Source organism: Protopterus annectens, chromosome 6.part0 (assembly GCF_019279795.1).
Source record: "Protopterus annectens isolate FY-2018-M chromosome 6.part0, PAN1.0, whole genome shotgun sequence".
NCBI lineage: Eukaryota > Metazoa > Chordata > Ceratodontiformes > Protopteridae > Protopterus > Protopterus annectens.
In genome coordinates this window covers 780,222,302-780,241,031 of record NC_056737.1, presented here as the reverse complement: position 1 = coordinate 780,241,031, position 18,730 = coordinate 780,222,302, and the positions used below count along the sequence as shown (strand labels likewise).

The window sequence follows — 18,730 nt, the reverse complement described above, 5'->3', positions numbered from 1 at the left end:
CGAGTTTTAGCAGTCGTAGTAACACACCTGTAATCATGCTTAAGCGTGAGTAGGTCCTGAATAAAATGCACGGTGGGCTGTGCTGTATATTCCACATAAAGAATAGGGCTTCTGTACCTGCTGAACAGTGGATGATGGGAGAGACTTGTTCCTAACAGAGAATAAACTTTTAAGACTTCACACTTTTCCATTTTACAAGAATCAGTAACACTCAGGGCAGCATCTTATATATATCAAGTGAGCAGTGGTCAACTTTCATGAGGATGCAGGATATGCATTTATACCAAAATGCTAGTCTCAGATTAATTGGTTCATAGGTGTTTGCTAGGCTAATGACCACAAGAGCCTTTTTAATCCTAGCCATTCATCCCAAATCTCTGACAACTTCTAGTACCCTTGATAAGTGTAAGTAAGAACTTGGGAGATGAAACATTTACAAGCATGGGCCTGAGAGATGAACCATTTACAAGTTACCTGTGTCCATTAGAGACATAGGTGCCAAACCAGGGATGAATTTCCTGTTCCCCAGCCAATTGTCCAAGTTGCACTTAAATTGGGTTGGGGAGGAACTCTGCTTCACATGGATGGGGAGCCTGTTCCATAGATGGGATAGTCTCTGGAATACATACCTGCCTCTCCAGCAGTTCCTATTTATATCACAAGCAAGGTTTAAGTCTTTAGAACAGGTAATTCTGGTGCTGTTTGTTTTGTGGATATGCAGGAGGTCCATCAGAGTGGAGTCTGACAATGCCCTGTATGCCAGGCATACCCCTCAAAAGCCTGTAGGAGACAGAATACAATGATAGGGCCTTGAAGCAGTCTGCATAGGACATTTTACTTGCCCCCTGTATTCTTTTAGTGAGGAACCTCTGCCGACATTCCAGTTGTTGGATATGGCTGGTTAGGTACATACCAAAGGGAGCACTGTACTCAATGATAGGTCTGATGAATGCTGAATACAGTGGAACAATATTATTATTATTATTATTATTATTATTATTATTATAACCATGGCAATAATTGAAAACACTGGACTGAACGTAACTCAAGTTCATATTCATATATATGAGTTACGCTCAGTTCAGTGTTCTCCATTATTGCCGGAATGGACAGTCAAAATGTGAATGGCAGAATCAAGTGCTGTTAGATGGCAACAGTACATTATACGATACTCTGACAATGATGTGCTGATAAAACACACACATCTTAACCAGACTGCCACTTACTGAGTACAATGCTAATGTTCAGCTATGATAGAAAGTGAAAACAATTATGCACACTACTTTAGCAATGAATGAATGAATGAATACATACAAAAATAACTGCCACACAGGAATTTATCATCTTCTCAGTTTACACCGACTGAATGCTCTCCCATCACACGTCTCAACTTCTTATCACTCAGGAAGAACACTAAAAATAATGGTGGACAAATGACCAAAATCAGTTTTAGGTATTGCCTTTATATACTTAGAAACTCTTCTAGAACAGCAGGCTTTGCATTAACATGCTTTTTGAAGGCTAAGTCTGAAAGTCAAATGTTTGTCGTCATTATTTAGTGACTACAGTCCTTATTAATTTGCAAGAAAGAGAAAGTTTTTGAAGAACAGACAAAAATATGACATAAAAAAATCTGAAACATTCTACAAAAACAGGGACAGTTGAGAATGGTCAACAAAGCAATAAATAAATAAATCTATGCCCGCCACCACACACACACACACACACACACACACACACACACACACACACACACACACACACACACACACACACACACAATGACCTATGAGCTAAAATAAAATTTCCTAAAACTAAAATTCACTAGCTAAGTGCAAAGTCCAAATAAGTCCACTGTCACCCCTTTTCCGCCCTCTCCTCCCCCTCCTCTTTTTTTTTTAAGATCTACCTACAATACAATTATTATAACATAACATCTCCCTGACTGCCTTCCCCTCTCAATCTTCTATGAGAGTTTTATGGACTATAATTTCATCCTCTCCTCCTCTCCCTATTATCTTTTTTTTTCCTCTACGTCTGGAACAGCCCAACTCCACTCCTCCCTTACATCACCGACTTTTTTTACCTATGCCCTGTTCAATTTATATATTTTAGAAAGTTTGTATCCATATATGCATAACAAGCTCTTATTTTTTTTTGTGGAGCTTTTCTCCCTGGGTCTCTAACCTGCAATGGGTATGTTTCACACACACACACACACACACACACACACACACACACACACTGAAAATGGATATGTATCCAGTTGGACTATAATAAATAATAAACATTTCTATGATCATACTCCTCAGACCTCTGATTACAGTCTAATGAATGAATATACATACATACATCACTGCCATGCTGGAATTTCTCATGACAGCTCATTGCTGTTAGAAAACAGTATGCAACTCACTGATCTTCCATACTACTCAACTTCTTATCTTATGAATCTTGGAGAAAGCTAACATAATGTTGAGCAATGGATCAAAATTGATTACGGAGATGTGAGATGCAGGGCAAGTATGGCAGATGTTGAATGTGCCTTTGAAGGGGATGGGGGGGTGAAGTTTGCACTGAACCTATCTGCTAGCAGGTTGGCTAAGTCAACAGGATAAGTGTAAGTGGCACCGTTAAGAACTAATTCAGAACAAACCTGGGCTTTGCCATGGAGGTTTCTGACGTAAATTAAAAAGGCATTGTGGTTAGCCTTTGTTTCAGAGGCTAGTTTAGATTCATAATTGACTTTGGATGTTTTCACTAGTGATCTAATTTGCTTGTTGGGGCTAAGGAGGAAGTTTTTCCAATTGGGAATTTTTGCCTTTTTATCCTTGGACAATAGTTTCTTTCTTTTGTTGTAAAGCCTGTTGATAGAGGATGTCCACCACATAGGTTTGTGTTTCCTTGAGGAGCAGGTTTTAGTTCTGTTGGGTATGGCTGAGTTCATGCAGTTGTACAGGTGCTTGGATACTGCACTGGCATACTGTTGAGCATATTTGTTTGCATCCTCAGAGGGGGGCAGTGGTGTGAAGCTACTGATACCCTCCCTTAGAAGGTTGTAGTCAGTTTTTGAGAAGTTTTTTAGCCTGGTTACGGCTGCGGGGGTGGGGGGGGTTGGACGGGATAGACACTTTGAATGAGACAGACTGATGGTCTGATATCACCAATGAAGAAATTACTGGTGCAGCAGTCACCCATGTTGGTGAGAACCAAGTCTAGAATGCTATCTCCCCTTGTGAGGGATGAGACAAGCTGGTCCAGTGCATTAGAACTGATGAAATCAAGGCATCATTGAGTGAGTACATTAGAGCAGGAATACTTCACCCACTTTATGGTGGGGTACTTGAAGTCACCAAGGATCAGAGTGTTAGGGGGTACCTTGATGGACTCAAGCAGGTCCAGGTAGAGGAGTGGGTGTCCTGCATCATGGTGGAGGTTCTATAGCTGGCTATAACTTGGATGGGTGTCTTTCCAATTGTCAATTACACCTGGAGAAGTTCTAGTTGCAAAGCAGTCTGGAGGTGTGCTTGTCTTAATGAAAATAGAAACTCCACCAGCCTTAGTTTTCCCGACTTCATTTTGGGGTCATAATGTGTGGAATGAGGAATAGCCTGGTAAGGCAGGAGTGTTCCCTGCAGCCTTGAACAAAGCTACTGTGACTGCACAGATGTCAGCATCTTCCAGTGGTAGGACAGCCTCCAGTGAGTGCATTTTCAGGTTAAGGCTCCTAGCATTAAGCAGCATGACCTTCAATTTGCTTTTGACAGATCTTTTATGTTAGAAGATTTGTCTGTGGGACATTGCCTAAAAAAGGCGCAATGGGGGAGGCAAGATCCTTGGCCAGAATCCTGAATCCCAGGGGTGACAAGTGGAGGCCATCTGTGGCAAAGCACATGTCTCTCTCTGTCTCTCTCTCTTACCCCTCCCCAGATCTTTCAGCTTTCCAAGAGACTATTTGACCTTGGAATGTCTGGGTAACAGTCAGAGCTTTATCCCTCTGGGGTGCACAGTCAGGGTTTACACTGATCCAGTTTTAGATTCAAAGGATACATGCTAATTTGAAATATTCTCATATTTGTGTTTTTATGTATGCATAAGGGGATACAAAAGGCTTTATTTTTTAATTGGCAAACTGTAAATGTGTCTTATTTCCAACTCTGTAAGCCAAAAGGTCTTCACATATTGTGGCAGCAGGTCTTAACAATTGCAGTACAAAACAATGTAACTCCTGAGAATGGAAAATAAAACATTTAATTCTTTCTGTCCAGCACTGCAAACTAAACTTAAGAACTTTTTCCCCCCACAGGATATGGAAATCGAGCACCCACAACTGAATCTGGTCAGATCTTCTGTGTTTTCTTTGCACTGTTTGGAATACCTATGAATTTAATTATTTTGAACAATGTCGGCAAGCATCTATCATCCCTTGCAACAAAACTTGGAAAACGTCTTCTAGCAAAAGGAATGAAAAAGGTGAATTTTTCATTTATAAATAATAGACTGAAATACAGGTAGGTAGGGAGGCTTCATAAAGACTGGTGTTCTGATTTTCTTCATTAGATCACTGTAGAAGCCTAAGCTGTTTGGAATTTTCAGCCTAGGACCCCCACGTCAGTACTGCCAATTTCAAATATTTAGCTCATGTTTCAGTTGCCCTAGATACTGACTGGCACAAAAAGCATAGGGATTAAATAAAAGCTATGGAGCTAAAGGTTCAGAACTTTCTTGCCACCAATGTGTGAACATTTTCTGTTAACCATTAGCAATGCTGTTCTAGGCTGGGCAGATAAGTTCCCCATTGTGAATTACCTTCCAGAATTTTATTTCTTCTCAGTTTTCTAAGACCTGTCTTTCTGGGGGCGGAGCCCAGATGGCCAACTGGTAATAGCTTTTTTCTTGAGCTCCACATCACGTACTAGGAAACAGGAAAATTATTAATTAAAATTCTATTATCTACTCTCTAAAAGTTGAACAATCTGCTTTAGAACCTGTAATCTACTGTATGTACAACTTTGAAGTATTTTCTTAAAGAATTTCCTGTCAAAGTTGATGATTATTCACCTGAACTGAGATGAGCAACTCAAAACCCTCACATTCTGAGTCCTCACTAAAAAAAAAAAATTTCAGTCTATATCTACCACTCTGCAAGAACTGTCCTTAAAGATGGATAGATTCACTGACAATCTTGAAAACTTAAAAATAAACTGTCAACAACAAACTGATGTTTTGAATGAGATCCTCCAGCAACAACAGTCTAAAATTCTGGACATTGAAACCTCACTCAGTGATATAGATGGAAGGCTTAAAGAAGATGAATCCCACTGTGAATTCATCTTGCAACAAGATAACTGGCTGATAAATAAAGTAGATGATGCTGAAAATAGAGAAAGGAAAACAAATATTAGAATTTTTGGTCTTCCTGAAAAAAACAGAAGGAGAGGACATAATTTATGTTTTTAATTCCTGGCTACCTGATTTTTTAGACCTAAAAGAAGGCTTGTCCTATGGGCTTGAAAGAGCACACAGAACCATTGGGAAACCTATTCCTTCTTCTCCAAATGCTTCCCCAAGATCCATAGTTGTGAAGTTTCTATCCTTCTTAGACAAAGAACTAATACTAAAAACAGCATGGAGAAAAAGTCCATTGTCATTCAAAGGTAACCAAATAAGATTTGATAATGATTATTCCACGAGAGTCCTGGAAATGAGAAAGAGTTCCTGGCCACTGGTAAAACTGTTAAAGCAAAATAAAAACAAAGCACAACTTGTCTACCCAGCTAAAATCAAAATCTTTCATCAGAATGAACTGAGGTCTTTCAATAATATTGAAGAAGCAGTCTCATTCATCCAAAATAAAAACATTATTACAATTCCAGAAGGTATGGACTGGTCACCATCTACAACTCTTAAAAGATTTTTTGAGAAAAAATTAATTGGATGGATGTAAAAAAGAAGAAGTTGAAGACTGGTTTTAAAAGTGCTGGACTCTCTAGTTCTCTCAAAGACCAAACTAAATGATAAAATGTCCATGAATATCTAAATAAGTATGTATCATCACTTTATTTGTGAATATTCCTTCATTTACTTTATTAGTAAAATATACAGTTTAAAATTACTAGTACTTCTTTCTTAATCAGGTATAATTGCTAAGTATGCTTGAAATGTAAAGTCAGTTAGGCTTTGTTCACATGTGCTTTTTTTTCCCTTTTTAGATCTCAACGTCTTTTAACAGGGTTAAAATGCGTATAATATGGTTATGAACCTGTAATGTTCACTCTCAAAGTCTGTTTCTGGGCATGTCTGACAAAGCGTACTTTTGTTTGAGTTCTTTCAAAATGTTTAATGCAGTACATGGTTTAAACAAAACACAGATTTATTTTCCCATGTAAATGCTTTTTTTATTTCAATTAGTGATTCAGCACTCTGAGCTGACAGTTTACTGCTTCCCACACGAAACATCACTCTCGAGCGTTATTTAAAAAAAAAAAAAAAAAAAACGGTTTATTTTCCCTACTGCTTTGAATTGGCAACCATTCTGTAAAGCAACACGTCAAACAGACATGGGTAAGCTATAACTATAGACTGAAATGGTTAAAATGTTTTGAGGGATATAAAGAAAAGGGGAGAGGGGGAAGAGAGGAAAAAAAAGCTGTAATCCCTTGAGAGACAGAGGGGAAAGAAAAAAGAGAAAGTCTGTCTATCCTTACGTTTTAAACATCATTGCAAAAACAAACAGCTGATGTTCAAAAATACAAGAGTAATTACACTCTAGTTCTAAACAGATTAAAGACAATGCTTCATAGTAGTAGAGTGAACCGTGAAAGAAAAGGTGGCACTCTGTCTAATAGTTCCCCTTCCACTTTCTTGTTAAATACTAAAATACACTTTTAGTGTCATGCTTTTAACATCCTATAAATATTGCCTGAAAGTGGTTAATACTTGTTATTCATAACACATTAGGCATCATGGATAGTCTTAGAGGAGACTCTTGAAGATGTGTGCATGTGGTAGTGGCTTGGGTTTAACAATGGTATGAACGAGGTTTGATTTGACAAAGAACTTAGTCAAATAATGTATTTTCCCATATTTTTTCTTCCTTCTCTCTATTGTCACTTTATGGAACAGACAAGCAGCTTACATTGTTTGATTGTCTATCACTTTAATACTCATAAAAAACTTTTTTTATTAAGGATGATACGTGATTTATTTTAAGAGATGTTGTTTGAGATTAAAATAGTTTAGTGGTGATGCTGGACGTCATTGAAATGTCTATCTAATTTTAACATTTATTTGGGTGCTTAATATGTTTTGCCAACCTAAAATTTAATTTTTTGAAAGGATTTCATATGGGAAAATGTTAGCATCTTCTTGGATTAGCTTAGATTGTTCAGATAATACACATAGAGGAAATTATATCATTGATAGATTCCCACATGAGTATTCTGTCTAATGTTAATATGTTTTATATAAGCTAATGCTTACAGATATTATACTGGTCTTGGACAGTTACTACTGTGTTAATGAAAATTAACATAAAAATGGTATTCAGACATTATGACATAACTTAGAACAGTTAATAGGAAAATAAAACTTCTGCTTGTCAATCAGTCTCTATGGAAACTAAGGCAGTGCTATGCTAATTAAAGATGACATTGTTTCAGATTTACTGAAATACTACAGATATTTGAAAGAATAGATAAACTAGACAAATTAATGATCTGGTCTCCCATATTACCAGAACTAGTATTCTCACATACCATTTCCTTGTCTCTTTATTCATAATTACTATGATATTCAGTTAATGAAAATTAATGAACATATAGCTTGGATTCTATTAATGAACAGTGGCTTTCCTACAAGCACTATCATCTACAAGCAATTGATCACTAGTGACAAACGCATCTAAAGTGTAGCAACATAATATTAACACTACTAGTGAAAAACAATTTGTCAAGATAAAATTTGGAAGGGAGCTACTTTGTTTGTTTGAAATTTTTACACACAAACTGTTGTTCTAGCTAATATGCATTTTGTGTTTCTGTCTCTCTGTCAGGAAGATATAGATAGAGTGTTTTATTAAAGTTCTGATTCCTAGTGTCAAATCTTTATACCTTATTTCTTAAAAAAAATTCTTGTCACCCTAACATTGAGAATAACACATAGATGCAACTGTGTAACGACTATATTAGTCATTGAATGCTTCTGTATGACTCTTCATAACAAACTCAAAATATAGCTCCAGCTCAGAATCTTGAGATGGTCAAAACTTATATCTTGTTACAACTCCCTTTGTACCATACTTTATAGTGTATGTTGATAAATACACATAAGAACTAAATGTTGAGCTGCAGTCATATAAGAAGATATTACAGGCATTTTATTATTTATTCACAGTTGATCCCCATAACAAAAGAGGCAACATATTTTGGTTTATTTATTTTATCATTTTGCTTTATGACAGGTAATGACAACACATCTTTACTCTTGTTACTATAGACATAGTTAAGAAAATTTTAATTATCAGCAGATATAATGAAATGATATTAGAATGCACTGGTACTGCCTCTTCAACCATTAATATATTTTGGCTGATATGATGCTTATTAGGTCAACATTTAACTGAATTATACTAACAATTTTACTTTTACAATAAAAACAAAGTGAACTAAAGTTTCTCTGGAAGTAATTACAATTTGACTTAATTCTAGCTTTGAATTGCCTTGAAAAAAATGTTCATATTCATTATCAGTCATGTAACTATTATTTGTGGAACAAAAAGTGCAATATATTTAAGTGATGTGTAGCCTATCAACATATATAAATGTATTATTGTCACTATACAATTATCTTCAAGTACTGATCTACTGTTTTATTGATTTATTCTAATGTAAACATTGTTTATTTATTTATTAATTTTAAAAGAAAAGCTTACATAGCCAATGGATGTTTGAGTATTTCTCTTTTGATAAACCTTCTCATACATATCCACTGTCAAGCTATTAATTATTTGCTTTTGACAAGGTTCATGTGGTAATGAGAATATATTTTTCTCAATTAAAAACATTTTGCTAGTAGAGTCTAAATGCACTCATTATAGTTAAAATTATATGTTACATCAATTTATTGTTGTTCTCTCAGACTATTTAACTTATAGAATTTTCATAGAATACATAACCTGGAGATTCAAACTGGGCTATTTTCTTTGGGATGATGATTAATCTGACTTGATATTTTTATTCTGTCAGATTAGGAATGGTTTACATTCCATGTCAGTTAAAGGTTTTACTAAAGTTTAATAACCTTTTTAAACAAAATGTTTACTTTTGCAGGCCTCAATCTAAATTAAAATTGTATTTATTAATGGAAATTAGCAATTTATCATCAGAATATGACCTTTTTAAGAAGGATACACAAGAATTAAATAATATAATTGTCTACTATTATATCATTTTAACACTTAATTTCTGAGTAAATAAGATGGATTTGACCTTTCTTTCTTTGAATGTCAATGGCTTAAATAACCTGAAGAAAAGATTAAATATATTAAAAGACTTGAAATTAAATAAAGCACAAGTAATTTTTCTACAAGAAACTCATTTTAAAACAAATTATAGCTTTATTTGGAACCCTAATGAATACTTAAAGTTATTTAATTCTTCACACACTAAAAAAACTAGAGGAGTCTTAACACATTGGAAGAAAAACATTATCTCTCCTCAAGTTATCTACAATTATGAAGATAAGAAGGGCCTTCTATCAATCATAATAATAAAATTTAATAACAGAATCTGGACATTAGTTAATGCTTATTGGTTTCCTGGAATTGGAGTAAAAACAATAAAAAACACTTCAAACTTATTATTAAAAATATTAAAGGTAGTCTGATTCTAGGGGGAGACTTTTTCTGTCTATTTAATGATTCAGAAACCTCTACAGGGAAATATCTTAAAAAAATGGATAGATAACTTACAGTTATATGATTTATTTTATCTTAAAAATGATAGCTCACTAGAATTCTCCCACAGTGATTTTAAACACAAGACTCAGACTAGAACTTATAACATGTTTATATCCCAGGATCTAAAAACAAAAATATCACACTTTACAATAACCCCATCCCCTATGTCTGATCATAATGCCTTCATTTTTAATATACAAACAGATGTTAAGAAGTTATCTTTTGCTAAAAGAATCCCAGCCTATATAACCAAATTAAAACAATCCAAACCTTGGTTAGACACAGAAATAACATTCTTCCTAGATACAAATCTAAATAGTAAGGTAAACATAGTAATTCTATGGGATTCCTTGAAAGCTTATTTATATGGCAAAACTATTACATGGTTTAATAATAAAACAAAGGAATGGGAGTCTGAACTAACTAACATACAGAAACAAATTGTATTAGTTAACAATGACAATACAAAACCTTCTTCAAATAAGAAAAAGAAAATTGAATCTTTAAATAAAAAATATAATGACATTTTAACCCAGAAAATTAATATAGCCTTAGAAAAACTAAAGTTAAATTCTTACTCTACATCTCCAAAGTATATGCATAATCTAGCATTAAGAGTAAAAAGAAATTCTGTTGAAAATAATATTTTGAGTGTGATTCATGAAGGGAGGAATAATAAAAAAGTCTCTGACATAAGTGATATTCTGGATACGTTTAAATATCACTTTTCAGAACAATACAAAAACAAAGATTCTCGACAAAATATCCCAGACCATGGCCTGAACTTTTCTAAATTAAAAAACTTACCAGAAAATTTAATTAATGAAATTCAGAAACTAATTTCCCTAAAGGAAATTAATGAAAAATTTAAAGAAAGCAAACACAACAAATCACCAGGCATAGATGGTATTATTAATGAAATATACAAGCTTCTACCATCTTGGGCTAGATCAATTTTACATAAAGCTTTGAATGAATCGTACTTACAGGGTGTAATTCCACCTTCATGGAGATACCCATTAATTATGCCTATACTAAAAGAAAATAAATATTCTCATTTCTGCAGCTTATATAGACCAATCTCTTTGATTAATAATGATTATAAAATTTTAATGTCTATCTTAGTCAACAGATTTAAGAAATCACTAACACATCTCATCACTGAAGATCAAACAGGATTTATTTATAACAGACATACCCAAGGTAACATTCAAAGAATCCTGACCACCATAGATATCCTGAATAGAGATAATCAAGAAGCACTTATAATCACCCTCGATATTGAAAAAGCCTTTGACTCTTTAAATTGGAATTTTCTTTTTAAAATTCTTGAATCATATAGGTTCTCTATTCAATTTATTACTTTTATAAAAAATATGTATAATAATAATCTAGCCTATGTAAAATTAGGACCGTTTACATTAGAATCAATTAAAATTACTAAAGGTACCAAGCAGGGTTGCCTGATGTCTTCAATTTTATTTGTTTTAGCGATAGAACCTTTTCCTTGGCAATCCACTATAATTCCAAAATAAAAGGTTTTAATATATATAACCAATTTGATTCCAAGATAATGCTATTTGCTGACGATATCTTACTTACTTTAATAAATTCAGAAGAATCCTTGCAAGAATTAGATTTATTAGTTAAAAAATGTTATTGTATCTCAGGATTAAAAATTAGCAGCTCAAAGTCTAATCACATATTATTAAATTAAAAAACTCAATGATAACATTAAAGCAACTATAAATGAAATAGTAGGGAAACAGGTCTCTTCTTTAAAATATCTAGGGATTGTACTATGTGATAGTATTGACTTAACTTTAAATACGAACTATAACAACATTGTGAACATATTAAAAACACTCACAGAAAAATGGAATAAATTACATTTCAGTTTTGAAGATAGGCTGCAATTAATTAAAATGATACTGCTACCAAAAATAAATTACATTGCTTTATCTATTCCTATATTACCCAGTAAATCTATTTTTAGAGAAATAAATAGAATTCTCTTGAAATTCCTGTGGTATCCAAAGAAGAACTGACTAACTTTATCAAATCATATTAGACCCCGGGAGCTTGCAGGAATAAATTTTCCAGATGTAGAATCCTATGTTAAAGCTTCTAATCTCAAAACATTATTAAATTGGATTGATCCAACATTTTCTTCAGCTTGGAAATTCCTACATGCAACTATTATCCTAAATGAAAATAAATTAATAAAAAACTTCCAACTAAATGATCTAAATAATAAACTTTGGTGTGCACTTTGTATCACTATACAATATAACATTATTAAACCTACAAATCTAAATTATGTAAACTATATCTATAATACTTTCAGAAGTTTTATTAACAATAATGTTGATATTAAACTGTGGATACAACTGCTATACCCTTTTAAAATTACAAAAAAACACTTTTTAAATAATATTAGTGCAGATACTCTCAGTAATTGGGAAATGAAAAAATGTACATGCTGGTATCATTGCACAATGAATTTAGATACACTGAAAGTGCAAAATTTAATTAAAACATTTAATCTACAAAATTCAGATTAGTTAGCTCTTAACAGTATAATCCCATTTACTTGAGACCTGTGTAGAACAATAAAGAATTATTTTAGGTCCTCACCCAAATTTGTACTTGTACATGAAATACTACATGGAGGCTTTAATTGGAAAACTTTGATCTCAAAACTCTATAAAATCATTAACTATAAAACTATCGCTAATCAACAATTTTGGGACTTTATTAGGAAGGATTATACATTGTCCCTAACCTCTGAAAATAAAGCTAATTGTTTACATTCCATAAAATTAACTTTTAATCTACAAGTTTGGAGGATTTTTTCCTGGAAATTCTTGCATAGAGCCTTCTACACTCCTAGTAAAATTGCCAAATTCAATCTCTCCAAAGACGTGATATGTTGGAGATGCTCTCTAAAATGTACAGCTGATTTGTCTCATATTTTTTTACGAATGCTCTCTTATTCAAAAATATTGGGAAGATATTGGTAATTTCCTTCAAGCTATCTTTACTGATTCTTTTGTATTATCAAAAGCTTTAATATTTTGTGTATAAATGAATCTACTACAATGAATAACAAAAACAAATATCTTCTTTGGACAATTTTGGCAGTAGCCAAAAAATGCATTACAAGAAATCATCCTCCATTCCAAAATTTGAGGACTTCATGATTATTCTGGACGAAGTAGCATTAATGGAAATTAAAGCTAAAGAACTAAGATTTTTTCCTAGAAAATGGACTAATAATCCTTGGGAGAAAGTCATCACTCTTATTAAGACAATGAATCTAGATACACTTTCATCTAATTAATCAAACAAGAGCTAAGAATTGTTGAATATTGTGTAACCTTCTTTAAATGTTTATAATTTCTCTTTTTTCTTGATATTTCCCTTTTTAGTTTTTCATCTAAGGCCTTTTGTAAAATTTGTACATAGTTTGTTACAATTTATCATTTAAATTGTGAAATTATCTTGTTTTTCTCTCTATTGTTATGGGAAAATTAAATAAAAAATTTTGAGTAAAAAAAGAACTGTCTTTTTCCCTTTTGATTTGGAAATGTCTGTAAAACAGTTTTAGGGTGATTGCTGTGGAACAATTATTTTCACCCAGCCACTGGGGATGCACAAGCCAGTGCATTTATTTGTGCCAGTCCCAAGCCAGGATAAATGGGGAGGGTTGCATCAGGAAGGGCATCTGGCATAAAATTTTGCCAAATCATACATGCAGACAGCAGTAGATATACAAACTGGATTGGTTGAGGCCCGGGTTAACAATGACCGCTACCAGTACTGTTGGCCAACAGGGTGCTGGTGGAATTTGGGCTACTGTTGGCCGAAGGAAGAGAAGAGTGGGAAGGCATGCCCGAAGGCAGGTAAAGGCTAGGACTGTGATAGTGAGGGTCGGAACTTTGAATGCTGGCAGTATGACTGGTATAGGGAGAGAGCTAGCTGATATGATGGACTGAAGGAAGGTTGGTATATTGTGTGTGCAAGAGACCAGATGGAAGGGGAGCAAGGCTAGGTGTATCGGAGGTGGGTTCAAATTGTTTTAACATGGTGTGGATGGGAGGAGAAATGGCGTAGGCATTATCCTGAATAAACAGTATACTAAGAGTGTTTTGGAGGTGAAATGAGTGTCAGATAAAGTGATGTTTATGAAGCTGGAAATTGATGGTGTAATGATAAATGTTGTTAGTGCATATGCTCCACAAGTTGGGTGAGCAATAGATGAGAAAGAAAAATTTTGGAGTGAGTTGGATGAAGTGGTGATGTCTGCACCCAAGGGTGAGAGACTGATGATTGGAGCAGATTTCAATGGGCATGTTGGTGAAGGGAACAGAGGGGATGAGGAAGTAATGGGTAGGTATGGTGTTAAGCAAAGGAATGCAGAAGGTCAGATGGTAGTGGATTTTGCAAAAAGGATAGACATGGCTGTGATGAATACGTATTTTAACAAGAGGGAGGAGCATAGGGTGACATACAAGAGTGGAGGCATATGCACACAGGTGGATTATATCTTATGTAGAAGGGCCAGTCTGAAGGAGATTGGAGACTGTAAAGTGTTGGCAGGGGAAAGTGTAGTTAGGCAGTATAGGATGGTGGTTTGTAGGATGACATTGGTGATCAAGAAGAGGAGGATGAGTGAGAGGGCAACACCAAGGATCAAATGGTGGAAACTGAAAAAGGGTAATTGTGAGGTGATGTTCAGGGAAGAGTTAAGACAGGCATTGGGTGGCAGTGAAGAATTACCGAATAGCTGAGTAACTACAGCAGAGCTAGTAAGAGAGATGGCTAGAAAGGTGCTTGGTGTGACAACTGGAAAGAGGAAGGAGAACAAAGAGACCTGGTAGTGGAATGAAGAAGTACAGGAGAGTATACAGAGAATGAGGTTGGCGAAGAAGTGGGATTGTCAGAGAGATGAAGAAAGTAGACAAGAATATAAGGAGATGAGGTGCATGGCAAAGAGATAGGTGGCAAAGGCTAAGGATAAGGCGTATGAAGAGTTGTATAAAAGATTGGACACTAAGGAGGGAGAAAAGGACCTTTGTCTAGACAGAGGGACCGAGCTAGTAAAGATGTGCAGCAGGTAAGTGTGATAAAGGATAATGAGGGAAACGTACACACAAGCGAGGAGAGTGTATTGAGAAGATGGAAAGAGTACTTTGAGGGGCTGATGAATGAAGAGAATGAGACGGAGAGAAGGTTGGATGATGTGCCGATAGTGAATTATTAAGTGCAGTGGATTAGCAAGGAGGAAATAAGGATAGCTATGAAAAGGATGAAGAATGGAAAGGTTGTTGGTCCAGATGACATACCTGTGGAAGCATGCAGGTGTTTAGGTAAAATGGCAGTGAAGTTTTAACTAGATTGTTTAATGAAATCTTGAAAAGTGAGAAGATGCCTGAGGAATGGAGAAAAAGTGTTTTGGTACTGATTTTTAAGAATAAGGGTGATGTGCAGACCTGTGGTAACTACAGAGGGATTAAATTGATCAGTCACAGCATGAAGTTATGGGAAACAGCAGTGGAAGCTAGATTAAGAAGGGAGGTGATGATTAGTGATCAGCAGTATGGTTTCATGCCAGGAAAGAGCACTACAGATGTGATGTTTGCTCTGAGAGTGTTGATGGAGAAGTACAGAGAAGGTCAGAAGGAGTTGCATTGTGTCTTTGTGGATTTAGAGAAAGCATATGACAGGGTGCCTAGAGAGGAGTTATGGTATTGTATGAGAAAGTCAGGAGTGTCAGAAAAGTATGTAAGAGTGGTACAGGATATGTACGAGGGTAGTGTGATAGCGGTGAGGTCTGTGGTGGGAGTGAAGGATGTGTTTAAGGTGGAGGTGGGATTACATCAAGGATCAGCTCTGAGCCCTTTTTTATTTGCACTGGTGATGGACAGGTTGACAGACGAGATCAGACAGGAGTCCCCGTGGACTATGATATTTACAGATGATATTGTGATCTGTAGTGAGAGTAGGGAACAGGTGGAGGAGACCCTGGAGAGGTGGAGATATGCTCTAGAGAGAAGAGGAATGAAGGTCAGCAGGACTAAGACAGAATATATGTGTGCGAATGAGAGGGAGGGTAGAGGAATGGTGAGGATGCAGGGAGTAGAGGTGGCGAAGGTGGATGAGATTAAATACTTGGGATCAATAGTTCAGAGTAATAGTGAGTGTGGAATAGAGGTGAAGAAGAGAGTACAGGCAGGATGGAGTGGGTGGAGAAGAGTGTCAGGAGTGATTTGTGAAAGACGAGTACCAGTAAGAATGAAAGGGAAGGTCTACAAGAGGGTAGTGAGACCAGCTATGTTATATGGGTTTAAGACAGTGGCATTGACAAAAAGGCAGGAGTCAGAGCTTGATGTGGCAGAGCTGAAGATGTTAAGATTTGCAATGGGTGTGTTGCGAGGATGGACAGGATTAGGAATAAGTATATTAGAGGGTCAGCCCAGGTTGGAAGGTTTGGAGACAAAGCCAGAGAGGCAAGATTATGTTGGTTTGGACATATGCTGAGGAGGGATGCTAAGGATGAAGCTGCCAGGTAACAGGAAAAGAGGAAGGCCTAAGATAAGATTTATGGATGTGGTGAGAGAGGACATGTAGGTGGTTGGTGTGACAGAGCAAGATGCAGAGGACAGGAAGAAATGGAAACAGTTGATCTGCTGTGGTGACCCCTAACGGGAGCAGCTGAAAGAAGAAGAAGAAGCTGTGGAACAATTATTTTGCTTTCCTTTAGTTAGTCCTTGGAGTTCAGAGACTGCTGCATGTTATATTGTGTTTTCAGTGAATAAGTTTTTAATTACATCATTTTTTTGGTGGAAAGTTTTGTTGTTTGGAATTTGTAAGAGAAAGTGTACTGTTTTTGTTTACATTGTCTTATCTCAATCTACAGTTTTGGATTTGAGAGCAACACCTTTTCCTTTCCTATCTGCAATCCTTCTGTATGATTTCATTTCTTGCTAGGACATGGACTTAGGTCCAAGTAAATCTTTTAATTCCTCCCTGAACCACAAGAAAAGGAAAGAAAAGGTACATAGGAAGCAGTGGTGATTAGTCCGGCTTCTGTGCCTCAGCCACCGGTAAGTGATTCACCTATGGTCATGAGCTGTTCTTCCTTAAGCTATTCTTCATGTTCTATTGGCACCTGCAGTGTTGCTCTACAGCAAGCATCTAGGAACTGAAAGGCTGGCACATCCAATGTAGGAGTTTGGTGACCTGTGTTGGTGAAGGAAGAATCACTCATGATGGCACTGGGGAAGGGACCAGGAGATATTCCTCTCCTCAGCATTGATGAGGAACAACATCATCATCATCCCCCTTTTTCCCATTTTTCTACATGGGGTCGGGGTATCATGTTAAATGTCGCCAACTCTCTAGATTCAGTGCCACACTCCTGCCTTCTTCAACACTCATGTCTGACTGTCACTGATCTTCTTTCACACAATCCATCCACCTCTTTGCTGGACGTCCTCGCTTCCTCTTACCTTCTTCCTGTCTGCCCAAAATCTTCCTCACCAGATTGTCATCTGATTTTCTACACGTGCCCAAACCAGCGTAATCTGTTCTCTTTGATCCTTTTTACAATTGGAGCTACTTTGGCTTCTGCTGTTATGTCCTCATTTCTTCATCTGTCCCACAGTGTGCATTCTATCACCTTTCTCAGGCACTTCATTTCCATTACCTTTAGCTTTTTCAACTGTTCTGCCTTTAATACCCAGATTTCTGTACCATACAGTAGTACTGGTCGCATCACTGTCTTGTACACCTTACATTCCGGCTTCTTTGGCATACTTCTATCATAGACTACACCTGATACTCTATGCCAGTTGGCTGCAGTCCCTCTTATTCTGGCTTTGACCTCTTCATACAGACTTCCCTTCTCCTCAACTACTCCTCCCAGATACTTGAAGTTGTTTACCTGTTCCACTATCTTCTCTTCTATCTCTATTCTCAGCTTCTTCTGATTTCCCCAATTTACTGCCATTACCACCATCTTATCTGTGCTTAGTTTCATCCCATGTCCCTTCAGATTTACATTACATTCTCCTATCCTTTGCTGAAATTCTAGGTCAGTCTGCCTGTGCTGCCACATCATCTGCAGCAGCTTTGTTGATCCATCCCCTCCAACCTGTTTCCTAATGTAGTCCATCAGCAGTATGAACAGCAGTGGGCTCAGAGCTGAACCCTGATGTACACCTACACCTACTGACAACCCCTGTGTGAGGCTGAATACTGTCCGTACTTGAGTCATTGGGTCCTTGTACATAGCCTGCACTAATTCTAACAATGTTTCTGGGACTTCAAACCATTGCAGTACTGCCCAGATCAGCTTTCTTGAGACCTTGTCATATGCTTTCTGTAAGTCTATGAATGCCCAGTTGGACTCTCTCCTCATCTCTAGCTTCTTCTCAAGTATCTGTCTCACTGCAAACATCAGGTCAATTGTGCTGCATCCTGATCTGAATCCAAACTGCTCATCTCCCATCTTACATTCTACTACTCTGCGTATCTGTTTATCAATCACCCTCTCCAGAACTTTCATGCAGTGTGATAGGAATTTGGTGCCTCTGTACTACCCACAGTTGTGGATGTCCCCTTTGTTCTTGCACAGTGGCACGAGTATGCTTATTCTCCAGTCATCTGGGATATGCCTTTCTCTCCACACTGCTAGTAGTATCCTCAGGAGCCATTTCTCCCCTATCTCACCCAGCATCTTTATCATATCTGCTGTGACCTCATCTG

At 36.3% G+C, this 18,730-nt stretch overlaps 1 protein-coding gene across 1 annotated transcript in view; it reads left to right on the top strand.

The window, feature by feature from the left end:
- Positions 1-18,730, top strand: part of LOC122804532 (potassium channel subfamily K member 16-like) — a 359,265-nt gene that overhangs the window by 271,459 nt on the left and 69,076 nt on the right. The window contains exon 3 of the mRNA XM_044074454.1: positions 4,307-4,473. Coding sequence (XP_043930389.1) covers positions 4,307-4,473 — 167 coding nt within the window. The remainder of the gene's footprint in view (positions 1-4,306; positions 4,474-18,730) is intronic.